General features: G+C 41.3%; 1 protein-coding gene across 2 annotated transcripts in view; it reads left to right on the forward strand.

The window, feature by feature from the left end:
* Nucleotides 1–18,617, forward strand: part of SNX24 (sorting nexin 24) — a 255,214-nt gene extending 236,597 nt beyond the window's left edge. For both annotated transcript variants that reach the window (XM_069753582.1, XM_069753593.1), the window contains 4 exons: nucleotides 5,399–5,493; nucleotides 6,647–6,679; nucleotides 11,978–12,042; nucleotides 14,310–18,617. In XM_069753582.1, coding sequence (XP_069609683.1) covers nucleotides 5,399–5,493; nucleotides 6,647–6,679; nucleotides 11,978–12,042; nucleotides 14,310–14,380 — 264 coding nt within the window. In that variant the 3' untranslated portion in view covers nucleotides 14,381–18,617. The remainder of the gene's footprint in view (nucleotides 1–5,398; nucleotides 5,494–6,646; nucleotides 6,680–11,977; nucleotides 12,043–14,309) is intronic.
* Nucleotides 18,618–20,187: the final 1,570 nt, after the last annotated feature.

A 20,187-nucleotide genomic window follows, 5' to 3' on the forward strand; every position in this document is an offset into this window, starting at 1 on the left:
AATGGTGGAACTTGCACTATTGCTGACTGACTAAATACTTTTTTGCCCCACTGTATTTTTCTTTCTAACGATACAGTCCCACAGAGCTGGAGTGTGGAGTCTTTGCCCTCTATGGTAACTCGCTCCCCACTTAGAAGATTAGACTTCAGGAATGACTTTAAAAAGACTAAGTGGAAGGAAATGTTTCATCTTGATCAGATGTTGTTACTCTGTGCTCCGCAGGAACCTTGCTCGGAAATCTCAAAAGGTTAGCGAAGTGGTCTTGTTGAAGTTTTCAGCAAGATGCTCCGTTGCAGATATAATTGGCTGATGAGTAGGCTTGGCCCCTAACTAGAATGCCATTGTTCGATTTCCCAGCATTCCCTCTGAAGACTTGTCACACTTTCTGCAGGCTCCGTTGACAATTTTCTAAAAAGCAAACTCAGGGGAAATCATTACGCTCTTTACACGTCTTCTTCTGCAGTACAGAGTGATCCTGTGATATTTTAACACTGTTTTCCACTGCGTGATGGCAGCTAGCTAAGGTTAAAGCCGAACAAGTCCCTCTGTTACTTTGTGACTGTATTTCAGCCACTGAAGAAGAAGAGATAACTGACAATTAAATGCCTGGGTTGTCAAAGTTGAAACATATGCAGCCAATCAATTGTGTCTATGGGGAGCACAGTTTTGTGAGAATGATAAGGCAGAAAAAAAGCGGGACACGGTGGAATTTGTGCCGTACAAGTAGACTGGATATCTCCTTTGAAGAAATGATGCTTGGAAAACAAAATTATTTTATTTCCTGTTTATCAGATATAGCTAAAACAATTGTTCAAGAGAATTGAATGAAATGATGGTTCACAGATCCTGATTCATTATAACTTCTTATGTGCATATTATAAATGTCTGCACTACCGTACAGTTCCTTTATTCAGCCATTAACCAGACCTGACGGCATCATCAAACATTCTGTATTATTAGTAGACAATAAATGTAGAGTAGTGCCACATTTATCGTAGTGACTGTGTACTAGTATAAGAGGCGGTCATTTCCACAGTTTTCCTCTACCAATATTATTACGAGCTTCTGATTTACCAGGGGTATCTGATGGGGATAAAGTCCTAAGAACCTGGAATCTTGAAGGTGGTTGCACATCTAATCCAAAGCAGAACAGTGCATAATATTTGTATGTATGTGTCTGTTGTATTCCAGCCTAAAACATTTATCACCCTACATTGTGGGTAGAACATACATATTTTAGGCTGCATTACCCCATTAAACAGTTTTGCCTGTATACAATATACCACCCCCTAGTCACAGTCAACAGAAAACACAATAATATTTTACGTGCAGCCTCTTGTGGATCATTCATTATGGTTCTATCAAACTCTCTAGGGTGTCGGTCTTAATGGTTAGTCAGTACTGGAGACAGATGCTCCTGATTCATTAAGAGGCGCACGGTGCATCAGAAAAGGGACATGCTCCTCGCCACTAATCTAATGCCAGTAAGAGACTGGAGTAGGATTTGTGGCGTAAGGAATGGCGCTGTTCATTATGAATTTGACAAGTGGGGCTTGCCACATCTATCTCCCCCCAGCACCACACACTTTGTTAGAACTGGGCAAAATGGTATGAGACCAACATTCTTAGGCTGCACTTAAATTTTGTGAGTCTTCAAAGTATTTTTTTGCCAAAATTCTGAATAAAAGCCATGATGAATCTGGCCCGATGTGTGTATTTTCTGCATTAGAGTAGCCTACAGATTTACATGTTACCCCCAAAAATATATAGTTAAAAAGTAACTGTCCCCATATTTCACTGCACACACTGCATACATTAATAAATAGATGGACTGAACCTGGTGAGGCTTAGGTACTACTATCTATTGCAAAATGGCTTCATTTTACTTTATTTAAAATGTTGCCATACTAGCCAGGGGCAAGCGTTTTCACAGATTGAACTCTAAGGCTTCAGGAAAATGGCGCCGGCGGCGGCTGTGCATTTTACTGAAGCCCATCATTAGTCCTAGCTGCAGCTGACGCTTGCGCAGCTTGATCTAATGGTTGGATTCAGTAAAATGACACTGGTGGCACTGAGCAATCTAGGCATGCACAGCCGCCAGCATCGGTCTCCTGAAGACTTCTTACAACTCAATCTGCGCAAGCGCAAAATTTTAAATAAAAAAGAAATGACACCCAGACAGAAGACCCTAACCACGGCCCCCCCCCCCCCCCCCCCCACAGGCCTGCTCCAATGCACGAAGATATGAATACAAGCCAACTTCAAACAAGGATTAAAGAAAAATCTACAAAACTAACTTTTTCACCTGAGGTATCATTTTAATCAGTATGACAGCACCAATACGGCCCTATCTGTACTTGACTTAGGAAAATGCTGTTGACCGGTTCTCTTTAATTCAATAGTTTGGTTGTGGCAAGAGAATGGAAGAGCTTGCAAGATAATTCCCTTCCACCTAAACCCCATTCAGATGTCCTGTGAGATTTTTGGCCTATGACAGAAAAAAAACCATCTTTCAACAGTGCTATACTAATGTCAGCACTCACCTCTCCGGCTCCTCATCGCCACCCGTCCGGTCTTTGTTTCATCTTGGGATCAGCGTTTTTGGCACTGAAATCCCCCTCCTCAGTTGGTAGGACAAGGCTTCTTGGATTGCTAGACCTGGCGGGTTTGGGCGACCTTTGCGGGCACATGCACAGAACCCTACCATGCCTAGCAAGGCCGGAAGTCTCAGCCTAGCGACTGAGGCTGGAAGATTTAATCACTGCCAGCACTGAAGCTGCGACAAGGTTCGGGACAGGTGGTTGTGAGAAAAGGAAGAGGCCAGAGAGGTTATTATAAGGTGTTTTTTTTTTTTTTTTTAATTATTATTATTTTTTAACATTTTGATGACCATTTACTGAATCCGCACAGAAACAAATTACAAAAAAATCGCATTTTGGCAATTTTCAGTAAAATTCGCCTAGAATTCAAGCACAATCTATTTTATTCACTCATCTCTAAAGATGATGTAAACCATCCATAAGGTGATCTCTTTGCTGTAACAAACAAATTTTCTCGACTGCAGATTGAGTAATCAGTAAAGATGACATAAAAACGTTCTAGTGATATAATCCACAACCATCATAGTTATGAGCTCACTTTATTCAGGAGGAAACCTTTCTTTCTGCCTCGTTTACAGTGGCTGAATACATGGCTACTGTAATCTGTGTTTGGTTCCGGTCGTCAAATTACACAATATTTTTTTGTTGTGCCGTTTGGAATCATAAAAAAACAACTTTATAAAAACTTAAAAGGGTTTTTACTGAACTTTGATATTGATGGCATGTTCTCAGCATAGGCCATCAATATCAGATCTAAATCTATCTGCCCTCCCACCAATCTGCTGATTATTGCTTATTATACAACATATACTGTGTGTGTATATATATATATATATATATATATATATATATAGCACACGCTGTACACCAGACACCGTTCCATATTTTTTGTACTGGTTGTGCTCTGTACTTCAGCTCTCCTACAGTATGCAGTGCATGATTAAGGGTCATGGTCCTTTTAATCAAACGATCAGTTGGAGTGCTGAGAGCTGGATGGATTACCTGAAGACTATCAAAATCAAACTCTCAGAGAACCCTTTTTATTTGTGGCAGCATATTCTGGTGACAGAGCTGCTGTAACTATAATTACCATGGCTATGGCCAGCTGCCAATCGACTGTTTGATACTTCTATGCGGAGAGTAGTGTGATGTTATGATTGCTTTATGATCACCTTGATAAGGTTGGCTCTGTGGTACCTGCATTAAAGCTTGTGCCATGTGGAAAGCTTCGAGATCGGTGTTAGCGGACTATGAGACTGTAACTAAGTGCCATTATGGTGGTTTTGGTTTGGTGTGACTCATCCCCCATTATACTTTTTTTTTGCATGGCTATAGCACTCTTTCTACCTATTACTATAAGGCTATATGCACACGTTGCGGATTAGACTGTGGAATTTTCTGTGCAAATTCTGCGTTTTTTGGCAGAAAATGCAGGTCAAAATCCGTCTGGTTTGGGGGTTTTTTTTGTGGATTTTGTGCCTTCTTTTTTGTGGATTTGCTGCAGATTCTGTGCAGATTTCATACTTTTTTTTACCCCTGCGGATTTCCATTATGGAATGGGTGCAGAAACACTGCAGATCCGCAAAAAGAATTGACATGGTCCTTTTTTTAATCTGCTGCGTTTTTCGTGCGGATTTTTCCGCACCATTAGCACAGCATTTTTTTCCCATTGATTGACTTTGTACTGTAAATCACTTGCGGCTCTGCAGCGAATGTGCGTGGAAAAAACGCTGCGGATCCCCAGGAAATCTGCAATGCACATACCCTAAAACAGTCCTCTAAAGCCACCAACAGATCATGTTTTCAGGGTTTCTATAGTATTGCACAGGTGCTGAAATTGTCGCTTGGGCGATAGTAAGGGAGTACCGAAAGCATGACCTGTTAGTGGCTCTTTAGCACTTTAGTTGGGGAACACTGCTCTAGAAAATCATCTCGTCTGAAAAGAAAACTTTTTTTCATTTACACAGGGGGGGGGACTTTGACTTTTATCTATCTATATATATATATATATATAGTGTGTGTGTCCCCTGTCCTTATTGGATCCATAAAGCATTGTATGTGTGAGATAAAGTTGTAATTTCCCATTTTATGAGGTCTTAGAATTACTTATTTTAAGATTGACTATTGGACATTGAATGGCTTTATTGTTATATTTTCATTATCTATATTTTCGCTTTCTCTAAGTTCCAGGGTCACATTCATAATGTCAAACCATATCGGACCAAATGCCTTCATGTTAATTTAGAGAAATATCAGGCCTTAGCCGCACCAACCGTGACAATGAGATTGGTGGCCTGTCCTTTGTCATTCACAGATATACTAGAGATGTGGCCAGTGCATCGTAAGCTGATCTGTCAAACTAAACAAACAACTCACATTGTTAACATTTCCTAAATCTTGCATTAATAAAACCAGAGTAAGTCTGTGAAACCACAGGAGATTTCCTCTTTCTCACAGCAATGATGGATTGGATTCCTTCAAGGCTGAGTAATGAAATTGCCTCAACTACTGAAACGAAACATTTTGTTTTCTTTTTGCTTCCTTCTCGGCACAAACAGGAGTTACCCTTTACAGTGACACAAAAAATAACATTTACTTGACATTTTTTATTCTTGACGTTAATATTTACTTAGGTTTTTTTTTATAATTAGCCCATTTAATTAATTTTCTGCTGTACTCATTGATCATTTTGATTTGATGTAAAAGGTGAATATTCAGACCATCAGATTTTTAATTATTCTAATTTGATGAAAAATTGATTTGCATGAAACGGCAATAAAAATGATGTTTTTTTCTAGACTATTATATATGAAAATGAAGAACTCCCAAAGATATTTCTGGATTTTCTGAATGTCCGCCATCTGCCATCTTTGCCAAAAGCTGAAAGTTGCGGGTACAGTATTCAGTTTTACTCCATTTTACATTCACGTTATCGAGACATTTATTAAAATGAACGCAGATGGAAGCAATTAGTACAGCAATGAATCATATTCCACATATCAGTGGTATGTATGTGATTGGTAGCTATCGGCATCTCTTCCGCCCTCGCCTAGTACTGGTGGTAATAAACCCTACCTGTTGTCTGAAATCAATAATATGGAACATTTTATCTTCTTATGACTATGTCTTGACCTACCTGTTTGTACATTTGCTACATTTCGCATCCACCATCACGTGAGTAAAATCCCATCACAGAGGAGAAGTGTTTAAGATAGAGACCACCAGTTGTGCATTAGGCAAAATAAAGAACTTCATTGTTTAAAACTCATCGCCTGTTGGGACACAAGGTGGTGCGCCTTCTTTGTATCTCTCTGCTATGCTGAACACTGAATAAAGGTGAAGTTTCCTCCAGACTCAGTATGGATACTTTTCTGTGATAATATCAAGTTACAAAGAAGATAAAGTACTTTGATATTGATGGCCTTTCCTTAACGGGGTTATCTGGGACTATTTAATTTTTTTTTCTTATGGGCCTAAGAACTTACAGGCAGATAGTTGGCAATTACTTGTCTTTTGTGCCCTGCACCGATATGTCAGTGACATCTTCCGCTCTGTTGTTTGGGTGTGTCAGGACGATGTCATACTGACATCCGGCTCCTTGATGCCTAACTGCGGTGAGGCAGCTGTCAGTCAGCATGACGTCGGCAGGTACGCCCCGTTGACAGAGCAGCACGAACGAGGAAGCAGCAGAAGGTCTGTGATCTTCTAAGCCGGCACTGAGCAGGACAGCCAGGTAGTTAGCATCTGTATCTGTAACTTATCATTTGCTGTCAGCCGAACAATGGTTTGTTTGGCAGCCATCTTGGCTGTCTCTTCATTACACAGGAGCACTCCTGTTTTCTATGAGTGGGCCGTCACCAGACATGTTTGGTGGTGGCTTATATCCAGGAGAACAATGTGTTCGAAGTTCCCAGATTGGATGTTGCATATCAACAACTCCCCCAACAATTCATTGATATCGACAGGTTCAGCTGGCATTAATCTAATGTATATTATGGGGGGGACGTTAGGATGTTGTCCGAAGTCATAACTGTTCTGTCTTTCAGTTCCATTGACGACATTGAATCAGAAGAAACAAGGTAGGAAGATTATATTTCCTGCGCACTGCATGATGTAGGAGAACCTCAGCAGATGACCGTGCCGTTACTAATAAAAATCTCTATAGAAAGACCAACGTATTACCGCCATATGGTGACATATATTGATAGAAACCAGACCTGCAGAACATATGAGATTACAGTTATATACAGTTACTTACAGCTGGTGATCTTTCTGATGAAATCGTTCATTTTCCCCATCTTTTCCATCTGGCCCAGACCGACATGACAACTTTTCCAGCCACGACTCGGCTTCAGAGATTACAACAAAGACACATCTGACTTCTCACATTTCCAGCACTATTCCCATCTATTCCCAACCTGCACAAACTCCTTATCCTTCTGATACCCCAATACTGAGCTGTATGTGTCCCTATTACGGCGCCTACTGTGTGGTGCCATGTGCCCTCTAATTTTCCTCCTACTGGAGCCTTAGATTTCCCTTTCATTGCACTCGTAAAGTATGATGTCAACAAAAGTACCCCATAAACACTAAGATACAACTACACTGAATTCCTCCACAGTACCCGCCACACGCACAGTATGATGACCATACTGTTCCCCACCCCTCCACTGCCTGGAAAAGTATGGTGACCCCAACACAGAATGATCCCCCAAATGTGACCTCCACACAGCCCTCCAAGCAGTGTAATGGGCCTACATACAATATAATGGCCCCCACACAGGCCTCCACAGAGTATGATGGACTCCACACAAATGTATAGTTACTAGCATACAGTTTAAAGGCTCCCACATAAGCCTACAAATATTATAATATCCTCCACATAGTCCTAAATACAGCATAATGCACCTCATAGTCCGTACAGTATAATGCACGTAATAGTCCGTACCGTATAATGTAGCACAATACTTTATAATGCACACTATAGACCATACAGTATAATGTACCCATACAGTATAATGCACTACATAGCCCATACATTATAATGTAGCCCATACAGTATAAGGCACCCCTTAGGCCATACATTATAATGTAGCCCATACAGTATAATGCACCCCATGGCTCATACAGTATAATGTAGCCCATACAGTATAATGCACCCCATGGCTCATACAGTATAATGTAGCCCATACAGTATAAGCCACTCCATGGCACATACAACTACACCAAAATTATTTCTGGATCCACTAAGAGTACTGGCAAAAAGAAGCATGAAACAGCCAAAAACACTTAAAGATATGAAACTTCTTTATAAAGGTTGAAAAAAAATCTATATTGTAAATTATTAAAAAAAGACGTATATATCTAAAATTAGTATCACAATAGATAAACATGAATGGGAGGAACAAATACAGAAAACAAAGAAGTGAGTACACCTGGGTAGTATAGCCTATAATACACTGTATATTCCATGTGAAATCAGTAAAATACAAAAGTATTATGCCAGAAAAACAGTGTCCATATGGAAAGTAAAAAGAAGTGCTAAGTGAAGCATAAATAAGTCACAGTGACAATCCTGCATAACACAAATTTATCTGTCAGCATATAGACCACACATATGCGACTAATAGTAAAGGTAACATTACCTGTAGTGTATGAAAGGAGGGACCCGCCACACCTGACACGCGTTTTGTAATGAAATGCTTTATCCAAGGGTCATGGCCCATACAGAATAATGCACCCCATAGCCCATACAGAATAATGCATCCCTCCATGATCCATATACAATAATGTATCCCCACATGGTCCATACAGTATAGTGCAACTGCCCATGATCCATACAGTAAAATGCATTTCCCCATGGTCCTCACAGTATAATGCTTCCATCCATGGTCCATACAGTATAGTGCATCCCCCATGGTCCATACAGTATAGTGCAACTGCCCATGATCCATACAGTAAAATGCATTTCCCCATGGGCCTCACAGTATAATGCTTCCATCCATGGTCCATACAGTATAGTGCATCCCCCCCATGGTCCTCACAGTATAATGCTTCCATCCATGGTCCATACAGTATAGTGCATCCCCCATGGTCCATACAGTATAGTGCAACTGCCCATGATCCATACAGTAAAATGCATTTCCCCATGGTCCTCACAGTATAATGCTTCCATCCATGGTCCATACAGTTTAATGCATCCCCCATGGTCCATACAGTATAGTGTAACTGCCCTTGATCCATACAGTTAAATGCATTTCCCCATGGTCCTCACAGTATAATGAATCCCTCCATGGTCCATACAGTATAATGCATCCCCCCATGGTCCATACAGTATAGTGCAACTGCCCATGATCCATACAGTATAATGCATTTCCCCATGGTCCTTACAGTATAATGCTTTCCTCCATGGTCCATACAGTATAATGCATCACCCCATGGTCCATACAGTATAGTGCAACTGCCCATGATCCATACAGTAAAATGCATTTCCCCATGGTCCTCACAGTATAATGCTTTCCTCCATGGTCCATACAGTATAGTGCATCACCCCATGGTCCATACAGTATACTGCAACCGCCCATGATCCATAAAGTAAAATGCATTTCCCCATGGGCCTCACAGTATAATGCTTCCATCCATGGTCCATACAGTATAGTGCATCCCCCCCATGGTCCTCACAGTATAATGCTTCCATCCATGGTCCATACAGTATAGTGCATCCCCCATGGTCCATACAGTATAGTGCAACTGCCCATGATCCATACAGTAAAATGCATTTCCCCATGGTCCTCACAGTATAATGCTTCCATCCATGGTCCATACAGTATAATGCATCCCCCCATGGTCCATACAGTATAGTGTAACTGCCCTTGATCCATACAGTTAAATGCATTTCCCCATGGTCCTCACAGTATAATGAATCCCTCCATGGTCTATACAGTATAATGCATCCCCCCATGGTCCATACAGTATAGTGCAACTGCCCATGATCCATACAGTAAAATGCATTTCCCCATGGTCCTTACAGTATAATGCTTTCCTCCATGGTCCATACAGTATAATGCATCACCCCATGGTCCATACAGTATAGTGCAACTGCCCATGATCCATACAGTAAAATGCATTTCCCCATGGTCCTCACAGTATAATGCTTTCCTCCATGGTCCATACAGTATAGTGCATCACCCCATGGTCCATACAGTATACTGCAACCGCCCATGATCCATAAAGTAAAATGCATTTCCCCATGGGCCTCACAGTATAATGCTTCCATCCATGATCCATACAGTATAGTGCATCCCCTCTTGGTCTATACAGTATAGTGCATCCTCCCATGGTCCATACAGTACAGTGTAACTGCCCATGATCCATACAGTAAAATGCATTTCCCCATCCCCATGGTCCTCACAGTATAATGCTTTCCTCCATGGTCCATACAGTATAGTGTAACCACCCGTGATCCATACAGTAAAATGCATTTCCCCATGGTCCTCACAGTATAAGGCACCCCTCCATGGTCCATACAGTATAGTGCATCACCCCATGGTCCATACAGTATAGTGCAGCTGCCCATGATCCATACAGTAAAATGCATTTCCCCATGGTCCTCACAGTATAATGCTTCCATCCATGGTCCACACAGTATAATGCATCCCCCCATGGTCCATACAGTATAATGCATCCCCCCATGGTGCATACAGTATAGTGCAACTGCCCATGATCCATACGGTAAAATGAATTTCCCCATGGTCCTCACAGTATAATGCTTTCCTCCATGGTCCATACAGTATAGTGCATCACCCCATGGTCCATACAGTATAGTGCAACTGCCCATGATCCATACAGTAAAATGCATTTCCCCATGGTCCTCACAGTATAATGCATCCCTCCATGGTCCATACAGTATAATGCTTCCATCCATGGTCCATACAATATAATGCATCCCCCCATGGTCCATACAGTATAGTGTAACTGCCAATGATCCATACAGTAAAAATGCATTTCCCCATGGTCCTCACAGTATAATGCTTTCCTCCATGGTCCATACAGTATAGTGCATCACCCCATGGTTCATACAGTATAGTGCAACTGCCCATGATCCATACAGTAAAATGCATTTCCCCATGGTCCTCACAGTATAATGCATCCCTCCATGGTCCATACAGTATAATGCTTCCATCCATGGTCCATACAATATAATGCATCCCCCCATGGTCCATACAGTATAGTGTAACTGCCAATAATCCATACAGTAAAATGCATTTCTCCATGGTCCTCACAGTATAATGCATCCCTCCATGGTCCATACAGTATAATGCATCCCCCCATGGTCCAAACAGTATAGTACAACTGCCCATGATCCATACGGTAAAATGCATTTCCCCATGGTCCTCACAGTATAATGCTTTCCTCCATGGTCCATACAGTATAATGCATCCCCCCATGGTCCAAACAGTATAGTACAACTGCCCATGATCCATACAGTAAAATGCATTTCCCCATGGGCCTCACAGTATAATGCTTCCATCCATGGTCCATACAGTATAGTGCATCCCCCCCATGGTCCATACAGTATAGTGCAACCGCCCGTGATCCAAACCATAAAATGCTTTTTCCTATGCTCCTCACAGTATAATGCATCCCTCCATGGTCCTCAGTACATTTTTATGGCCACCACAATGTTCTAAAAAAAAAAAAAAAAATACTATACTTGCCTCTCCTCCTCGTTCCTCCTCTGCTCTGGTGTCCACAGCTTGTCTTCTGAAGTGTCGCACATCTCAGCATAGAGGACGGCATGTAGTGACTTCATTGTGCGGAGACGTCAGATGCCGCGGAAGAGTGATGGAGGAGGAAGCGTCAGCTGATGCTCCCTTCTCCATCATTGCTTTCAACTGTATTGGCAGATGCCGATACAGCTGAACTTGCGGGGCCTCTCCGGCTCACGGGCCCCATAACGGCAGAGCAGGGAGATCATGTCTGCCGCAGAGTTTAACTGTATCGGCACGCTGTACACGCTGATCCAGTTAAAAGTATCGTAGCTCCAGGTGGGCCCCTCAGTGCTTGGTCCAGAGCAACCGACACCTTTGCACCCCCGGTAGCTTCACTACTCTTATTGTTAGGTAAACAAATAAACAAAACCTAATAATCACATATGTACGCCATTGTCATAATATTCTATCTATGAATACACAGAACATGAAGAATACATCATGGTCACATGAAGGCAGCTGCAGATTTTCACTTTAGAGCTGCCCATGTGAGATCGGTGAATATCACCGCACTGTGGTCTCCGCTCATCATTTTATTGAAACTAGTTTGTTGTATTTTCTGCTTACCATTCGTGATGCTGATACTTGTGTTTTTGACCTTTCCAGAAAACTGTCCCACCAGCCTGTGCTGCTATTCCTGAGGGATCCATACGTCTTGCCTAAAGCCAACGGTAATCAGACCCGTCATGTGTTAACTGCTGTTTACTGATCACTCGTAGCAACATAAATTATTAGTAAAAGTACATTTCATAATAAAGAGCAGCGCTGGCAGAGGAAATGGGTACACATATCACATGAAATTGTGACTTTATCATAATGGTACAAAAATATTTCCACTGCTCTCTAGTAATATGCAGTCAGTTGTAAAATGGGGCTATGGGAGAGGTGTGTGTGTGTGTGTGTGTGTGTATATAGGTACCGTATATGTATCTATCTATGTATGACATATTGAGCGAGCCCCTTCTTTATATTATTGTATTGATTATTACTAATAAAATGATGTCTGTCACAATTATGGATGAACAAAATCCAACTGCACTAATAACCCAAACCATTTCGCCATTCATGTTTTGAGCACATTAAGTAATCACCACTATGCAGGAAGAAAAAGTAAATGATCCTCTGACTTGGTAACGTCTCTAAAAGCTAACGGAAAAAATATGTTTCAATTACATTGGACTAATAGCATATTTTGTTTTGATGTGGGCTTTGCCGTTACGTTAAGGCACACGAAGCCTAGTAGGTTCTTCTCAATAAAGATGGGTTCATGTAAATGATGGATGACTCAAGGCAGACAAATTTTGGAAGACCTCAGATAATGTATTATAGAGATGCATGAAGCTGGAAAAGAATTGATAAAGAGCTTTGATTGACAGCCCGCTCTACACATTCGCGCTGCACATACACTGCAGAGCTGGTGTTCAATCAGAGAGCTGGGGAGCTCTAACTGCGCGCTCACTGTATCGGGAGCAGTGACTGTTACTGTTCTCTGCATCTCCCCAATGACTGTAGCCGCTGCTCCAGTAAGTTGGCTTCACAGGATTTAACTATATACCTGGAGATTAACCCTATATTTTAAGGTAAATAGCTGTTCTAAACGTGACTGGTTCCTTTTAAGGTCACTTTCAGAGCACTATGGGCAATCCTGAAAGAGGTGGTGGGTATCCCAGTTATAACCACAAGACCCGAAAACTCTACCGATTACAAAAACCTCTGTTCATGTCTCCACTATTAAAAAAACAATTAACAAGATCTGTGTTCACAAAAGTACAGAAGGAAGCCTCTGCAGTCACCCAAAAAGTTTTTGAGCTAATCTCAAGTTTGTCCAAGTCCGCCTGAATACGGCAGTTGCTTCTGAACAAATGTTCTATGCCAGATGAGCTAAAAATTGAACGTTTTACCATATGTCCCATGCTATGCTTAGAAAAAGAACACCCCAAAACCTCATCCCAACTGTGAAGCATGATGGAGGGAGCACCATGGATTAGAGAACAATGAGGTCTAAGGCGCATCAGAACATTTTACAGGCAGTAGTCCATGATCTTACACTGAAGAGATTTCGGGTAGACCAACAAGACAGTAATCCAAAGCACCGAAGTAAATCGACTAAGGAATGACTACAAAAGATGACTTGTATTTTGCAATGGCCTGACATTAACCCTATCCAGAAGCAGAGGCAAGACCTGAAAAGTTCTGTACACACAAGACATGCCAGAAATATTGATCAACTGAAATGCATGTGCAGAAAGACATGGTCCAAAAATTATCAATGATGTGTAAATCTTATTTGGTGCTTCAGAAACATTTAGTGGAGGCTTCTGCTGCTCACAGAGAATCTAGTGTGTCTTAGTCATGGGTTCACTTACTTTTTCTCCAGACATACATGAACAGTACAACTGGACAGTGTTTGCATGTTATTAGTATATTTATATTTAATTGTTACTTGGATAACAATCTGCCCACATTTTATTAGTAATCCATGCAAAAATGTAGGTCAGTCCAAAGGGTTGACTTTTTTCTTGCAACATTTGGTACTGCTGATCACTTCTTGCAGTTCTAGTGATCTGTCACTGATCATTTGTATAGAAATAATCACCTTTTGTGTTAACCATTAATTGACCAACATGTCACACTCTCTTGAAAAGAAAGAGGTTCCTCAGCTTCTGTGGTATTAAATACGGCACAACAGATGTTGCAGAACTTCTTTTATTTTTTTCAAAGAAAAACAGAAAGCGCCTCTTACGCTTCAAAAACTAAAACCAATTCTTTAGCAGATTTACAGTATCTCTGTCTGTGACAATCATGATGCTATTTTGTCTTAATAAAAAGAATAAATGTTAATGGTGGAGGTTCAGAAGCACCGGATTATTTCCTGCTGCTCTCCATGTCATTACAGATCAGCACCTAATCCTGTGTCAATGTCTTTTTTCCCTCCCAGATCTTGCCGCCAATGTGGTGATTGAGGGCGTTCTTCATGGTATATTTTACCCACATCTCCAGACCAGCTAAAACTCTGATATCATCTGCAATATCCGTCCTGAAACCGGTGGAGCGGTCAGGGGGATCGTCCGTTTTCTTGAATGCTTGGCTGCTGTACCGGCGATGGAGCCCGCTAATCAGTGTACTAGTGTATTGTTTACTATGGAATCTAATAATGGAGCAAAGGGAGCAACAAGACCCATCACAAGTGTCAAATCATGCCAGTCTACTTGCCAAACAGGCGGAAGTATGGACTCTATATCTCATTACCGGATTTTCAGAATGTGTCAGAAGATGCCATTCTTGGGGATCTACTCCATGATCTTGTCCTTCAGCCAATTTGCAAATTAAAAAGAATGTCAGCAGGTTTTTGCCGTTTAATCTGAGAGCAGCATAATGTAGGAGCAGATGCCCTAATTCCAAGGATGTGTCACTTGTTCAGCAGCTTGCTGTAATTTCAATACAATCAGTGTTTTATCAGCAGGAGATTATCACTGCAGGACTAGATTTCACAGGCAGACCAGTCAAGCAGATCTGTGTAACCCCGCTCCCAGCAGCGATTGGCAGCTTCCTATGGGCACTGTACATTGTCAGCCAGATGCTGATTAGTGGTGGGGTTGAGGTTATACACAGCTCAGCTTCCTGACCACTGCTACACCAACAACAGGGATTAATACAAACTACACCCAGTAGCCCAGTAAGTGATACATCACTGGAATTGGGGTCTTTGTCCCTACATCATGCTGCCATCAGAGCCATTCAAGGGCAAGATAGATTTCTGTAACAGGAATGTCTTGAGCAGGCAGAGCGTCTTCAGTTAGGACTTAGCGGGGGGCTCTGGGGATGAGTCCTGTAATCGTTAGTGCAATATATTTCCCTCGCTTTACTCAGAGAGGTCAGAAAGGGAATAAGTATTTTCATAAATGATGCAAATATACAAATTAATGAGCTACTTTATAGAAACGTGTGTGTGTGTGTGTGTATATATATATATATGTAAAAAAGGGAAGCCTTAGACCCACCGAGGACGGACGTGCGGTCTAGGAGCCTTTGCTATTGGAGAGCCCAATTCAATGTTTTAAAAGGGTTATTCCTATTTTTCCCATTTCTGTGATATCCTCATTTGACTTAGCCCTGCTCTCGAGATGTGTGGGACCTGCTTCTGTCATACATTCATGGCACATCCTGTGGATAAGCAATGAATGTAAAAGATAGGAATAAGACTTTGAGAAAACTAAATTCATCCTAAAATGAAGTTTTCGATGCAGTTTAGTAACCAGCTTCTGTGACACATTTTTATTTCATGATGCCCGCAGCTCCTTTCTTCTGCTGTCCCCAGTCCTGGATTTCCCGTCCCGTTCTCTGTTAGTGTCAGGGAGGTTATAGGTCCTCTTTAACTGTCTGTTTTATAAAAAAAAACACACACAGTTAATCCTATTAATCCTACAAAGATTAATCTAGATTTAGAAATATTTAGAAATTTATAAAAAAATAAAAATAAAAAAAAATTAGTCTTCTTTTAAAGGAAACCTGATACCTGAAAAGACTCTCTTAACCTATATGGAGTTAATCTGCAGGTAATAGCGTCACTAACCTGCCCGGTGCTGGGATTTAATTTCCTCCCGGCAGCGGAGGTCCAACTTTATTCCCCTGGGAGCGTTCCAGGTTCAGTCTCGGGGTGGCACCGGAGCAGGTTCAGTGAACGCTTTGTGTATAGAGAGTGGTGGCTGTAACTGCACCCTGGGACTGACAGCTGGCTCAACATTAGTGAGTGCGGGGGGCTCGGTTATGGACGCCACGCTCTATACACAGAGTGATGACTGAAACCGGAATGCTGCCATGGAGAATAAAGTTGATTTCCTCCCGGCAGCATGGGTCTACGTACCGGCACTGGGCTGGTTCACAACACTATTAACTTGTAGATTATGTGCTGTGTAACAGCATTTTTTCATGAGGTTCCCTCTAAATGACCTGATAGCCCACAGGATTTCATTGCGAACCTCCAGTCCACCAGTTCTTGGTACTCGGTGCAGACATATAGTGTCAGTGCCTTTAAAAGCTCTGTCCGACTACTATATGCTCTTACACCAACATCCAGTACAAGCCATCTCAGCAGCTTATGGCACGTGCAAAGTGTGCGGATGGGGTCGGGCCTACTAGTTCCCCCCACTCCACTACACATGCCCCGAAGATGCCATGGCTGCCGTAAGAGCACTATGTGCATGGATACATTTTATAAATACAAGTCACCACCTATCAATGACTGACCTGATGGAGCAGAAGACTGGAATATTATCATGGGGACATTGGAGCTGGAGGATGACTAGAACTTCAAGTACTGAGAACACGGCAAAGAAGTTAGATACTAAAATACTTTTTCACCTTTGTTGTGCAAACTAAATGGGATTTTCTGTAAGTTTGTGACGTTCTCCAATGTAGAAGAATCTCTGGCCTTGGGCAGGTTACCATCAAAAAGATCAAAGGGGGTTTACCATTATGTTAATTGATTGCATGTCTGCAAAATTGGGGAAAAAATGTACCGTAAGTCCTACAGCACTAGAAGATGCCCCAAGTGAATGAATCTCATATGCGGCACTGGCGCAGTTCCAGTGAATACTGAAGGAGCCATTGTTATTGGCGATGCTGGCCCTACCTTCTGGTGATTGCTGGGGTATCTGCAGCCCCCAGTAATCAGATATGGGAAACTCATTTAATGTAAAGTGTTGCATATATTTATAAGCAGAATTGCTATATTTCTACCATGAGAATATATCAGCCCAGATGGTCTGATGTGGTGGTCTTTCATACATTAAAGGGGTATTCCGACTCACTTTTGCATGAACAAGAGAGTTGGGCCAATGATGTTACATGTACTGATGCGTGTTGGCCATGTGCGCGATCGGCAAATGTCATTTAATTATGCATGTTAGCAGGTAGCAGATGTGATGTCGTCTGCCCCGCTCACCCTCCGATGTGCTTGTGATCGGATCAGGAATACCCCTTTAACTGCAGCAAGCGTGAATCTCACCCTGGGGATTGTGCAGCAGGTCTAGAATGTTATAAAGCAAATGATGGAGTCTTCTCCAAACTGTGCACTGACCATTCAGAAGATTGCAAAAGAAAAAAAACTTCAGGAAAAAAAAACCTTCCAAAAAGGTTCAAAAACTCTTCAAAACCTTTTTAGGAAATTAAAAACATAAGCGACGTTTTCCGAAGCAATTTCCACTAAAACGCAATCTGAGATTGTGGTGCAGAAACTCCAAGGTTTTGAGACTTGGAGGAGGATTTGAAGAAAGTGTGCTCAGTTTCTGCTCCAAAACTTCCTAGAAAAACTCAGTGTGCACATGGCCAACGTCTCGATTTGCATCCATGTGCATATTCCCTTACAGGGCTTGCTGGGAGGTCATCATCCTCTCCTCTTTGTTGCATATCCACTAAAGGCAGAGAAGCCATTATGTATGATCCATCATATTCAGTGTTATTATTGGGGATGACCCATAAACAATATATATTGCCTGTCCTCAGGATAGTTGATAAATGTATGATCGCTGGCCGATCACACGAAGAGGGGTCCCAAAGTCCGTCCCTGTGTAAGCAGAGCTCTAGTGAGCATGTGCGAACAATGTCATTTACTGCCTATGGGGGGAGTTGTCTCACTTGCACAATACCGCTCCATTCACAGGGATTTGGGTTCCCAGAAATCTAAGGACAGAGACAAGAATAATGAATTAATATCTGAATAAGAGAAGGGAAATACTGACGCTTGTAGAATAATGAACAGTGCTGCTTGAAGTTTCCCTTTAACCAATCAGATGCTTTCTATGATATTGTACAGATACAAACTAACTGCTGATTGGTTAGATTGCTTTCTTCTTATGTAAGGTCATTGTTCACCAGTCTTCGGTGTCTACAGAAGAGATTGTGTGGACTGAGGGGATTCCCTGAAACTGGTACAAAATGTATATTTGATAGGATACAAAGCTTTAGAGAATATAACTAATTGGCTTTACCTGTGCCATAACAGTATGGAACCTTCAGCTTGTGTAATACGTATGTGAATAGTACAGTGACACTACGGACGCTGCATGAGATATCTAGGATTTTTACTGTACGCTATATTTTTGTACATTATGTAATAAAGCATGCTATTGTTGGATTAATGAACGTTTACCACTACAGAATTGCTATTATGTCCTTATGATGCTATTAATGAGATGGAAGAAAAACTAGACTTGAATCTTTGCTATAATAAAGAATATTAACTGCACGACTTGTCTGTGGAGCTTCACTGAGGAAGGTGACACCGCGCCACTCCAAGGCGGAGTTCAGTTCTATAATACATTATCAAATACCTCTGTGGCAAGATGTGTAGTCAGTCACCAGCACACCACATCATATGTTAGGGCAGAAGCCATGTGTGTGTTGAGGACTTTAAGAGGCAGAGAACATCCAGGAGAAGTGGTGCTCCACATATGCAGCTACCTAGAAGGCCGGCGTCATACATTCATGGTTCATGTACAGACCATGATGTGCAGAATGGCCACAGACTTCCTGACCCAACGCAAACAGCCTCATGTACCGTATACCTACAATGGCATGTAAACGTTTGGGCACCCCTGTTATTGTGAACAGACAAGCAAGTTGAAGATGAAATGATCTCTAAAAGCCCTAAAGTTAAGGATGACACATTTTCTTTTGTATTTTAGTCAAAAAATATATATTTTTTCATCTTTTACATTTTAAAAATTACAAAAAGGAAAATACAGGAAAGATATACAGTACAGGTCAAAAGTTTGGAACACACCTTCTCATTTAAAGATTTTTCTGTATTTTCATGACTATTAAAATTGTATATTCACACTGAAGGCATCAAAACTATGAATTAACACATGTGGAATCTACAATATATAATATACAATACATACAATATATATGTCTATGATTTGACAAAATAAGAGAGTAATTCAAATCTATGATCAATAAATCAATATATCAACTGGTAAAGTGTCAGCCAGAAGTGATCAATAGGTGTCAAAAAGATACAATAATATACATACACACATATGCACATGTGCACCTATACACGTGAATGTCAAAATCCATATCCATGTGTATTATAGAACAAAAAAACAACAAAAGAAAATATTCAGTGGATTTATCCACATACACTGTGTGCAGAATTATTAGGCGAGTTGTATTTTGATCACATGATACTTTTTATACATGTTGTCCTACTCCAAGTTGTTCAGGCTTGAGAGCCAACTACCAATTAAGTAAATCAGGTGATGTGCATCTCTGTAATGAGGAGGGGTGTTGTGTAATGACATCAAAACCCTATGTAAGGTGTGCTTAATTATTAGGCAACTTTCTTTCCTTTGGCAAAATGGGTCAGAAGAGAACTTTGACGGGCTCTGAAAAGTTCAAAATTGTGAGATGTCTTGCAGAGGGATGCCACAATCTTGAAATTGCCAAACTTTTGAAGCGTGATCACCGAACAATCAAGCATATCATGGCAAATAGCCAAAAGGGTCGCAAGAAGCGTGTTGGCCAAAAAAGGTGCAAAATAACTGCAAATGAATTGAGGAAAATCAAGCATGAAGCTGCCAAGATGCCATTTGCCACCAGTTTTGCCATATTTCAGAGATGCAATGTTACTGGAGTAACAAAAAGCACAAGGTGCGCGATACTCAGGGACATGGCCAAGGAAAGGAAGGCTGAAAAATGACCACATTTGAACAAGAAACAAGATAAAACGTCAAGACTGGGCCAAGAAATATCAAGACTGACTTTTTAAATGTTTTATGGACTGATGAAATGAGAGTGACTCTTGATGGGTC

This window comes from Ranitomeya imitator, chromosome 1 (genome assembly GCF_032444005.1).
Source record: "Ranitomeya imitator isolate aRanImi1 chromosome 1, aRanImi1.pri, whole genome shotgun sequence".
NCBI classification, from domain to species: Eukaryota; Metazoa; Chordata; class Amphibia; order Anura; family Dendrobatidae; genus Ranitomeya; species Ranitomeya imitator.